The sequence below is a fragment of the Salmo salar genome, chromosome 20 (genome assembly GCF_965601325.2).
Source record: "Salmo salar chromosome 20, fSalSal1, whole genome shotgun sequence".
In the NCBI taxonomy this organism is placed as follows: Eukaryota; Metazoa; Chordata; class Actinopteri; order Salmoniformes; family Salmonidae; genus Salmo; species Salmo salar.
In genome coordinates, this window is record NC_138310.1 from 82,159,984 (window position 1) to 82,171,998 (window position 12,015).

Sequence of the window (12,015 nt, forward strand, 5' to 3'; positions counted from 1 at the left end):
ACACTACACTAGAGTAAACAACTGAACTAACACTACACTGGAGTAAACAACTGAACTGACACTACACTAGAGTAAACAACTGAACTAACACTACACTAGAGTAAACAACTGAACTAACACTACACTAGAGTAAACAACTGAACTAACACTACACTATAGTAAACAACTGAACTAACACTACACTAGAGTAAACAACTGAATTAACACTACACTAGAGTAAATGACTGAATTAACACTACACTAGAGTAAACAACTAAACTAACACTACACTAGAGTAAACAATTCGATACACAGGACAGCTCCTGGAGTGAGGAGCTACTCTCTACCTCTATGCTGCTCCATCTCTCATCTCTCTCTCTCTCTCTCTCTCTCTCTCTCTCTCTCTCTCTCTCTCTCTCTCTCTCTCTCAATTAAATTTCAATTTCAATTCAAAGGGCTTTATTGGCATGGGAAACATACACTCCCGTTCAAAAGTTTGGGGTCACTTAGAAATGTCCTTGTTTTTGAAAGAAAAGCACATTTTTTGTCCATTAAAATAACATCAAATTGATCAGAAATACTGTGTAGACATTTTTAATGTTAATGCTCAAAATGGCCAGAAACAAAGAACTTTCTCCTGAAACTTGTCAGTCTCTTCTTATTCTGAGAAATTAAGGCTTTTCCATGAGAGAAATTGCCAAGAAACTGAAGATCTCTTACAACGCTGTGTACTACTCCCTTCACAGAACAGCGCAAACTGTCTCTAACCAGAATAGAAAGAGGAGTAGGAGACCCCTGTGCACAACTGAACAAGAGGACAAATACATTTGAGTGTCTAGTTTGAGAAACAGATGCCTCGCTTTCTCAGAACAAGAATGTTCTTTGTTTCTGGCCATGTAATCTGGCCATCTGAGCCTGTAATCGAACCCACAAATGCTGATGCTCCAGATACTCAACTAGTCTAAAGAAGGCCCGTTTTATTGCTTCTTTAATCAGGATAACAGTTTTCAGCTGTGCTAAGATATTTGCAAAAGGGTTTTCTAATTTTCAATTAGCCTTTTAAAATGATAAACTTGGATTAGCTAACACAACATGCCATTGGAACACAGGAGTGATGGTTGCTGATAATGGGCCTCTGTACGCCTATGTAGATATTCCATAAAAAAATCTGCCGTTTCCAGCTACAATAGTAATTTACAACATTAACAATGTCTATACTGTATTTCTGGTCAATTTGATGTTATTTTAATGGACAAAAATGTGCTTTTCTTTAAAAGACAAGGACATTTCTAAGTGACCCCAAACTTTTGAATGGTAGTGTATGTTTACATTGCCAAAGCAAGTGAAATATTGAATAAACAAAAGTGAAATAAAAAATACAAAATTAACAGTAAAAATTAACTTTTAGAAGTTCCGAAAGATATTTCACATGTCATATTAAGTACAAAAGGGAAAATAAATAAACATAAATATGGGTCGTATTTACAAGGGTGTTTGTTCTTCACTAGATGCTCTCTTTCATTCTTTCTCTCTCTTTCTCACGCTCTTCCTCTCTCGTTGTCTTTCGCTTTCTCTCTCTTTCTCTCTCTCTCTCTTTCTCACTATCTCTCAGAGGTGATTGGGGTGGCTGAGTTGGTCAATAAGACTAATGGACCGTGGTTTAACCGCTTTGATGAGGACCTGGCCACTGCTTTCTCCATCTACTGTGGAATCAGCATCGCACACGTGAGTCAGACAGACCATGTAGAGACACAATAACCGCTGATCTCTGACACTCTAGTCATGACTGAGTCACAAAGTGGGTTTTAAACAGTAGGATAGATACAGTAGGATGTTAGGGCCCTATGGCTGTGGTGTGGATTTAGTTGTCGTTGACTGACTGGTCTCTCAAGTGTGTGTTTAGTTTCTCCTGTATAATAATGTAGTTGACTGACTGGTCTCTCCTGTGTAATAATGTGGTTGACTGACTGGTCTCTCCTGTATAATAATGTGGTTGACTGACTGGTCTCTCCTGTATAATAATGTGGTTGACTGACTGGTCTCTCCTGTATAATAATGTGGTTGACTGACTGGTCTCTCCTGTATAATAATGTGGTTGACTGACTGGTCTCTCCTGTATAATAATGTGGTTGACTGACTGGTCTATCCTGTATAATAATGTGGTTGACTGACTGGTCTCTCCTGTATAATAATGTGGTTGACTGACTGGTCTCTCCTGTATAATAATGTGGTTGACTGACTGGTCTCTCCTGTATAATAATGTGGTTGACTGACTGGTCTCTCCTGTATAATAATGTGGTTGACTGACTGGTCTCTCCTGTATAATAATGTGGTTGACTGACTGGTCTCTCCTGTGTAATAATGTGGTTGACTGACTGGTCTCTCCTGTATAATAATGTGGTTGACTGACTGGTCTCTCCTGTATAATAATGTGGTTGACTGACTGGTCTCTCCTGTATAATAATGTGGTTGACTGACTGGTCTCTCCTGTATAATAATGTGGTTGACTGACTGGTCTCTCCTGTATAATAATGTGGTTGACTGACTGGTCTCTCCTGTATAATAATGTGGTTGACTGACTGGTCTCTCCTGTATAATAATGTGGTTGACTGACTGGTCTCTCCTGTATAATAATGTGGTTGACTGACTGGTCTCTCCTGTATAATAATGTGGTTGACTGACTGGTCTCTCCTGTATAATAATGTGGTTGACTGACTGGTCTCTCCTGTATAATAATGTGGTTGACTGACTGGTCTCTCCTGTTTGTGTTCAGTCTCTTCTGTATAAGAAGGTCCATGAGGCTCAGTTCAGATCCCACCTGGCCAACGAGATGATGATGTACCACATGAATGTAAAACACACACACACTAACACACACAACACACACACACACACTAACCCACACAACACACACACACACACACACTAACCCACACAACACACACACACACACACACACACACACACACACACACACACACACACACACACACATACACACACACACACACACACACACACACACACACACACACACACACACACACACACACACACACACACACACACACTAACCCACACAACACACACACACACACACTAACCCACACAACACACACACACTAACCCACACAACACACACACACTACCCACACAACACACACACAGACACTAACCCACACACACACACACACTAACCCACACAACACACACACACACACACTAACCCACACACACACACTAACCCACACACACACACACACACACACACACACACACACACACACACACACACACACACACACACACACACACACACACACACACACACACACTAACCCACATAACACACACACACACACACATACACACACACAACACACACATTCATACACACATACACACACACAGACACACACACACACACACACAACACACAACACACACACACACACTAACCCACACAACAAGCACACTAACCCACACAACACACACACACACACACATCCAGTGCAGCAGTAATGTGATTGTGTGTGTGTGTGTGTGTGTGTGTGTGTGTGTGTGTGTGTGTGTGTGTGTGTGTGTGTGTGTGTGTGTGTGTGTGTGTGTGTGTGTGCGTGTGTGTGTGTGTGTGTGTGTGTGTGTGTGTGTGTGTGTGTGTGTGTGTGTGTGTGTGTGTGCGTGTAGGTATCAGCGGAGGAGGTGGACCAGCTCTTGGTAACTGGGCTGGAGCCAGTGGAAGAGATTCATCCCTTATTTGCTGAGTTCACCTACACACCCCGCTCACTACCTGACGACAACACACCAATGGTAATACAGAGGGACAGAGGAAGAGCGTGTGTGTATGTGTGTGTGTGTGTATGTCTGTATGAGTGTGTTTACGTGCACATCCATAGAGATGTATGGCTTCAATTTCAGTTTCAAGTTTTAAATGTCACATACACAAGTACAGTGAAATGCCTTTCTTGCAGCTCTAACCCCCACAATGCAGTAATCAATAATAATGTGATACAAAAAATAACAAGGTAGAACAAAAAAACACGAGATATAAAAATAAGAAGAACATGATAAAGTAAGTAAGCATAGTATTTACAGGGTCAGTTTCAGTACCATATTTACAATGTGCAGGGATACTGGATCGATAGAGGACTCAACTTGGAAATTACCAGTTTGAGCATGGACATTGCCATTGAGGGCTTCCACCATTTTAAAGTAGGCGATTCCTATGTGTTGGAAGTAATCAGCCAATGAACAGGGCATTGCATTTTTCTTCTGATTGGGTGCTCTAGTTTGTAAATGGCTTTACTACCGCCATCTAGTGGCAACAACAAATGAATGACACATGATTTGGTTCAGGATTTCATCTCTGCAGGTGGTAGTAAATCACCAATATGAGCTTTACACTTCTTTCAAACATAAAAGAAGAAAGTTGACTACTTTAAAATGGAGGTAGCCTCAAAGGCACACCCATCCTGTCACAGATCCTATAATGGTGCAGACACAAAGATAAGACCTCTTTCCATCTCTATGTGCACATCCAACAATCTTCCTCTGACAATCTTCCTCAGAATAACACCGTTTTGACCAATAGGAGTCAAACTGATTTGGGGAGTATCCAGCCAGATGAAAACAGTCCCTGCTGTACTGTGTCTGATCTCTTCCTCTCCTGTGTGTCCAGGGCATCCTGAGTATGTTTGAGGACATGGGCTTCATCAACGCCTATAAGATTGACCTGCACACTCTGGCCAGGTACCTTTCACTCTCTCTCTTTCTCTCCAGTCCACTCACTGTCTGTGTGTCTGAAGAGGTTGCTATGGTGATTGATTGTGTGGTTGTCATGGTTTCAGGTTCTGTCTGATGGTAAAGAAGGGTTACAGAGATCCTCCCTATCACAACTGGACTCATGCCTTTTCAGTCTCTCACTTCTGTTATCTCCTCTACAAGAACCTGGGCCTGGCCAACTACCTGGAGTAAGTAGACATACTATACCATCTACCCTATATCCTAACCCTACATACTACACCATCTACCCTATACCCTAACCCTACATACTACATCATCTACCCTATACCCTAACCCTACAAACTATACCGTATACCCTACATTCCTCACCCTATCTCTTCTACAGGAATCTGGGCCTGGCCAACTACCTGGAGCTAGTAGAATCCCTGGCACCCTTTATCCTATAATCTACATACTACACCCTATAACCCTACAGTCTAACCTCCTAGCCTCCCTCCCTCTCTGTCTATAGGAATATAGAGATCTTTGCTCTCTTTGTCTCCTGCATGTGCCATGACCTGGACCACCGTGGGACTAACAACTCCTTTCAAGTGGCCTCGGTAAGACACCGCACACACACACACACACACACACACACACACACACACACACACACACACACACACACACACACACACACACACACACACACACACACACACACACACACACACACTAACCCACACAACACACACAACACACACACACACACACACACACACACACACACACACACACACACACACACACGTACAGTGCATTCAGAAAGTATTCAGACCCCTTGATTTTTTCCACATTTTGTTACGTTTTTAGACATTTTTGCAAATGTATTCAAAATAAAAAACAGAAATACCTAATTTACATAAGTATTCAGACCCTTTTCTATGAGACTCGAAACTGAGCTCAGGTGCATCCTGTTTCCATTGATCATCCTTGAGATGTTTCTACAACTTGATTGGAGTCCACCTGTGGTAAATTCAATTGATTGGACATGATTTGGAAAGGCACACACCTGTCTATATAAGGTCTAGCATGTTGACAGAGAATGTCAGAGCAAAAACTAGCCATGAGGTCGAAGGAATTGTTCGTAGAGCTGCGAGACAGGGTTGTGTCGAGGCATAGATCTGGGGAAGGGTACAAAAAATGTCTGCAGCATTGAAGGTCCCCAACAACACAGTGGCCTCCATCATTCTTAAATGGAAGAATTTTGGAACCACCAAGACTCTTCCTAGAGCTGGCCGCCCGGCAAACTGAGCAATCGGGGAAGAAGGGCCTTGGTCAGGGAGGTGACCAAGAACCCAATGGTCACTCTGACAGAGCTCCAGAGTTCCTTTGTGGAGATGGGAGAACCTTCCAGAAGGACAGCAATCTCTGCAGCGTTCCACCAATCAGCCCTTTATGGTAGAGTGGCCAGACGGAAGCCACTCCTCAGTAAAAAACACATGACAGCCCGCTTGGAGTCTGCCAAAAGGCACCTAAAGACTATCAGACCATGAGAAACAAGATTCTCTGGTCTGATGAAACCAAGATTGAATACCAAGCGTCTCGTCTGGAGGAAACCTGGTACCATCCCTACAGTGAAGCATGGTGGTGGCAGCATCGTGCTGTGTGGATGTTTTTCAGCCGCAGGGACTGGGAGACTAGTCAGGATCGAGGGAAAGATGAATGGAGCAAAGTACAGAGATATCCTTGATGAAAACCTGATCCAGAGAGCTCAGGACCTCCGACTGGGGCGAAGGTTCACCTTCCAACAGGACAACGACCCTAAGCACACAGCCAAGGCAACACAGGAGTGGCATCGGGACAAGTCTCTGAATGTGCTAGAGTGGCCCAGCCAGAGCCCAGACTTGAACCTGATTGAACATCTCTGGAGAGACCTGAAAATAGCTGTGCAGCGATGCTCCACATCCAACCTGACAAGAGCTTGAAAGGATCTGCAGAGAAGAATGGAAGAAACTCCCCAAATACAGGTGTGCCAAGCTTGTAGCGTCATACCCAAGAAGACTCGAGACTTTAATCGCTGCCAAAGGTGCTTCAACAAAGTACTGGGTAAAGGGTCTGAATACTTACAGTACCAGTCAAAAGTTTGGACATACCTACTCATTCAAGGGTTTTTCTTTATTTTTACTATTTTCTACATTGTTGAATAATAGTGAAGACATCAAAACGATGAAGTAACACATATGGAATCATGTAGTAACCAACAAAGTGTTAAACAAATAAAATATATTTTAGATTTTAGATTCTTCAAAGTAGCCTCCCTTTGCCTTGATGACAGCTTTGCACACTCTTGGCATTCTCTCAACCAGCTTCATGAGGTAGTCACCTTTTTAATACATTGTTAATACATTTGCAAAAATGTCTAAAAAACAGTTTTTGCTTTGTCATTATGGGGTATTGTGTGTAGATTGATGGGGGGGGAAGGATTTAATCCATTTTAGAAAAAGTCTGTAACGTATCAAAATGTGTAAAAAGTCATGTGGTCTGAATACTTTCTGAATGCACTGTACGTGTAGGCACAGCCTCAAACAGCCCTCACACAACCTCGCTCAACACATACCGGTATAGCATCGGTAACACTTGTCGAACACACAGTAGGAAAAGTCAAGGAAAGACTGTGGTTAGATCAGGGTAGTACACTTCACTTCAGTTATTACAGCCACATAGAGAGCAAACTGAGAGGTGGTCTATCTATGGAATAACGTGTTCTGTCTTCTTCCTCTACAGCAATCTGTCCTGGCTGCCCTCTATAGCTCAGAGGGCTCTGTGATGGAGGTAAAAACACACGCACACACACACACATTTATCTCTGGGACTATAGTGACACCTAGTGGCCATCCTTCAACCTCCTATCCCATAATAACCTGTGTTTGTTTCCACAGCGACACCACTTTGCCCAAGCCATAGCCATTCTGAACACCCACGGCTGCAACATCTTCGACAAGTTCTCCAGAAAGGTCCGTTTCTCTGCAGCCTGGGATCCCACACTGCTGTTGTGTTAACAGGACTGTTATTGGTTGTGTGTGTGTGTGTGTGTGTGTGTGTGTGTGTGTGTGTGTGTGTGTGTGTGTGTGTGTGTGTGTGTGTGTGTGTGTGTGTGTGTGTGTGTGTGTGTGTGTGTATGCGTGTGTGTGTGTGTGTGTGTGTGTGTGTGTGTGTGTGTGTGTGTGTGTGTGTTGTGTTAACAGCACTGTAACAGAAACTAATTTATACGGTAATTATGGGTGTTATCACCAGTAAAATACTCTGAAACATTTTACTGTAGCATACTGTAAATGATGGTGCATTGTGGGAAAATGTTTTCGAAAGGTACTGTAATTCCACCCCACAGAAAACACTACCGTATCTTTGGAGCGCCAAAAACCTTTTGACCACTAGTGGGCGCATGATATTGTTGTTTCTGGCTCATTAACATATTTTGATGCGTGCCTTGTAAGAGGATTTTATATTTATTTCATGGTGAGTCAGAATGTTGTACCAATTTAACTTTTATGTGGTTGTAGTGCCCATCAATTTAAATATATCGTGGACAGATTGGAGTGGCAGCTAGTCGTAAACCTTAAATGGTTGAGTATTTTGCCCTGTCATTTTGCCCTGTCATTTTGCCCTGTAGTCGCTGCCAGTTTGGAAACCTCTAGAAGTGCAAGTGATTTAAAACACCAGATATTCATTAATGTATTGTAATGTGGAAACACGTTACCTAGCAGCAAATCTGCTTGCACCAATCCCTTGTAATTACAGTAAAATGCTGTGAAATACAAAACCTTTCCCCTCAATGTATTTCTTTCATCTATCCATTCGTTCTGACTGTGGTAGCATTTACTTCATTACAGAGTACCTTCCTTTCATACCATATTTCTATTACCGCGTTTTACTTGCCATCGAGCTGCCTGTCAGATACTGTCAAATTCACGGTAACCGCTTTACAGTGAGGACACCCAGGACGATTATAGGTTGTGTGTGTGTGTGTGTGTGTGTGTGTGTGTGTGTGTGTGTGTGTGTGTGTGTGTGTGTGTGTGTGTGTGTGTGTGTGTGTGTGTGTGTGTGTGTGTGTGTGTGTATGTGTGTGGTTATCAGGACTACCAGAGGATGTTAGACTTGATGAGGGATATCATCCTGGCCACTGACCTGGCTCACCACCTCCGCATCTTCCCCGACCTGCAAAGGATGGCTGACGGTAAGGCTGTGTGTGTGTGAGTGAGTGTGTTATTCTTTTTTTGCACCTAAACCGAGGGAAACAATTGTCAACCTTAGGCAATAGGTTTGAGTCTACCTAGGCTGACAATCTCGCCCCAGGGGAGGTGTGTGTGTGTGTGTGTGTGTGTGTGTGTGTGTGTGTGTGTGCTTGTGTATGTGTGTGCGTATTTGTGAGTATGATAGTCTTCCATTTTCTTTCCCTGTGTGTGTGTGTGTGTGTGTGTGTGTGTGTGTGTGTGTGTGTGTGTGTGTGTGTGTGTGTGTGTGTGTGTGTGTGTGTGTGTGTGTGTGTGTGTGTGTCCGTCCTAGCTGGCTACAATCCCAGGAATCAGACCCATCGTTCTCTGCTGCTGTGCCTGCTGATGACCTCATGCGACCTGTCGGACCAGACCAAGGGCTGGAAGACCACCCGCAAGATCGCTGTGAGTGTCACGACTGTCTAGGACCAGTGGAGATGTGGAATCAGGAGCAGGAGACAGAGGGCCGGAGCAACTGTGTTTTAATAATAATAGTAACACGCAATAGCCGTAGGGCACCAGGCGCGTGGCGAAGTCTGCCAGGGGAAAAACACCTTCCCAAAATAAGCGCACTGAAAAACAAAGCGCACGGGGCGCTTCCCGGCAATAATAATAGACAATAACAATTTACAATCACAACTGTCCTGAGTGGACAATAAACAATCCCGCACGAGAACCCCAACTGAAAATACACACTAAATAACCCCCCACTAATGACAAACACAAAACAGGTGCGAGATAGACAGACAAAACCAAAAGACACAGAAACAACGATCGGTGGCAGCTAATAGGCCGGCGACGACGACCGCCGAGTGCCGCCCGACCGAGGAGGGGCACCACCTTCGTTAGATACTGTGACAGTGAGGAACCTTAACATCTACTCCTAACCCACAGCCCTAACCCTAACCCTCAACCACAACCCTAACCCTAACCCTCAACCACAACCCTTTCCCTAGCTTCATGTCCATATGCAGGTTCAACCCTAACCCTAACCTCAACCCTAACCCTAACCCTCATCCACAACCCTAACCCAACCACAACCCTAACCCTCAACCACAACCCTTTTCCCTAGCTTCATGTCCATATGCAGGTTCAACCACAACCCTAACCAAAACCCAGACACTAACCCTATAGCTTCATGTCCACATCCTGGTTCAACCCTAACGTAACCACAACCCTAACCCCAGACCCTAGTTGACCTTTGACCCTAAACCTATTTTTCTCTCCTCTGTGTATTCAGGAGCTGATCTATAAAGAGTTCTTCTCCCAGGGGGATCTGGTATGTGTGCTGCACTTTATTCCTGCACCGTATTTGTGTATGTGTGTTGGGGGGTGAGTGTGTATCTGACGTGTGTAACATACTTGTGTGTGCAGGAGAAGGCGATGGGGAATCGTCCCAGTGAGATGATGGACAGAGAGAAGGCCTACATCCCAGAGCTACAGATCAGCTTCATGGAACACATCGCCATGCCCATATACAAGTAAGAACCAATCACAACACAGCGTTTATCACTACTGACCCAATCACAACACGGCCCAGAGCACCACCTAATATTGTGTCCCATGCCCCTGTCCTCTCATAGGCTGCTGTCAGAGCTGTTACCAGGGGCAACCGAGCTGTATGAGCGGGTAGCGACCAATCGAGTACAGTGGACCAAAGTCTCCCACAAGTTCAGCGTCCGTGGGTTGCCTAGCAACAATAGCCTCGACTTCCTGGATGAAGAGTATGAATTGCTGCAATCCCAGGGTGCACTTGGGGATGACAGCCACTGCGACGACACCCACTGCCTCAACGGTTGCCTGGATGAGGGGGACGGGGGGAGGGGCCTGTAACCATACTGACCAATGGGAGTGGAGAAAGCAGTATCTCTAGGCTAATAGAAACCTAAGGAAACTATTCCCTTTTTACGTCCTCAAGCGGAGAAGACAGGACTCTGAGACAGTTTGACGTTTGACTGACAGCTGTCAATCTCTAAGGCTGAGCAAAACAGATGGAGTGAACGCAGGAGGGACGATTCAGATGAATCATTTCAGAGGAGTCGATTCAGACGAGTCGATTCAGACGATTCCTGTGGATGCTAAATGTGACTGAACTCCTGTGAGGAAAGCAGAGAGGAGTGTTGACTCTGGAAATGATCATATTCATAACGAGGTCGCCGTTCATATTGTTCTGAGTTTCTGTTTCACACACAGGCTCACAGACACCTAATGGGTCAATACCCGTATCATAACACAGGTAAAGAGCTCCTTTCCTAGTTAACACAAAGCTGTGTAGTACGAAGGACAGTTATGGAACCTGACCCTGGTGGTTTCTGTTGCTTTAAGATCATCAGAATCCCTCCCATCAGCCCACACACACCCTGATGAGCTGCTATGTCACTCATATGACTGCTTATGTATACTGTATGTAGCCTACACCTCGTGTGTTACACCCTTTATCTCAGCCAGTATTGGATGTATTTTTCATGTCTTAGGCATCATGTAAGTGTCTAATTTGCCATTCGTGGCCATGCGATGCCCAGTGGTCACTGAGGGAAACTGTGTCTGCCTTGTGTCAGCTCATGTGAGTGGAACTTCCCTCTCTTTTGGAAATGGGGACAGTTTGACAGTCAATGATCACTGCTCAGTGCCATCCTCATTAGCTAAAATCTTCTAACCCCAGAGAGCCCACACACACACACACACACACACACACACACACACACACACACACACACACACACACACACACACACACACACACACACACACACACACACACACACACACACACACACACACACACACACACACACACACACACACAGACATAAACACAGACACCACCACCACAACCACCATTACAACCTTCACAACAAGGGCCACTAAGAGCCATTCCTCTTTTCTTCTTAGTGTTTCTCTCTGTGTCTCTATAAAACCCCTTGAAACACATGTAGTAGAGTGTAAGTGAAGCCCTTTAAATGATCCAGTGTCATACCTCTGTGTGTGTGTGTGTGTGTGTGTGTGTGTGTGTGTGTGTGTGTGTGTGTGTGTGTGTGTG

At 44.4% G+C, this 12,015-nt stretch overlaps 1 protein-coding gene across 4 annotated transcripts in view; it reads left to right on the forward strand.

The window, feature by feature from the left end:
• LOC106581426 (cGMP-dependent 3',5'-cyclic phosphodiesterase) overlaps nt 1–11,665 on the forward strand; it is a 288,424-nt gene extending 276,759 nt beyond the window's left edge. For all 4 annotated transcript variants that reach the window (XM_045704010.2, XM_045704013.2, XM_045704012.2 and 1 more), the window contains 13 exons: nt 1,592–1,704; nt 2,753–2,830; nt 3,667–3,789; nt 4,658–4,728; nt 4,827–4,949; nt 5,234–5,321; nt 7,489–7,536; nt 7,644–7,718; nt 8,839–8,938; nt 9,268–9,380; nt 10,216–10,254; nt 10,350–10,456; nt 10,559–11,665. In XM_045704010.2, coding sequence (XP_045559966.2) covers nt 1,592–1,704; nt 2,753–2,830; nt 3,667–3,789; nt 4,658–4,728; nt 4,827–4,949; nt 5,234–5,321; nt 7,489–7,536; nt 7,644–7,718; nt 8,839–8,938; nt 9,268–9,380; nt 10,216–10,254; nt 10,350–10,456; nt 10,559–10,808 — 1,328 coding nt within the window. In that variant the 3' untranslated portion in view covers nt 10,809–11,665. The remainder of the gene's footprint in view (nt 1–1,591; nt 1,705–2,752; nt 2,831–3,666; nt 3,790–4,657; nt 4,729–4,826; nt 4,950–5,233; nt 5,322–7,488; nt 7,537–7,643; nt 7,719–8,838; nt 8,939–9,267; nt 9,381–10,215; nt 10,255–10,349; nt 10,457–10,558) is intronic.
• Nucleotides 11,666–12,015: the final 350 nt, after the last annotated feature.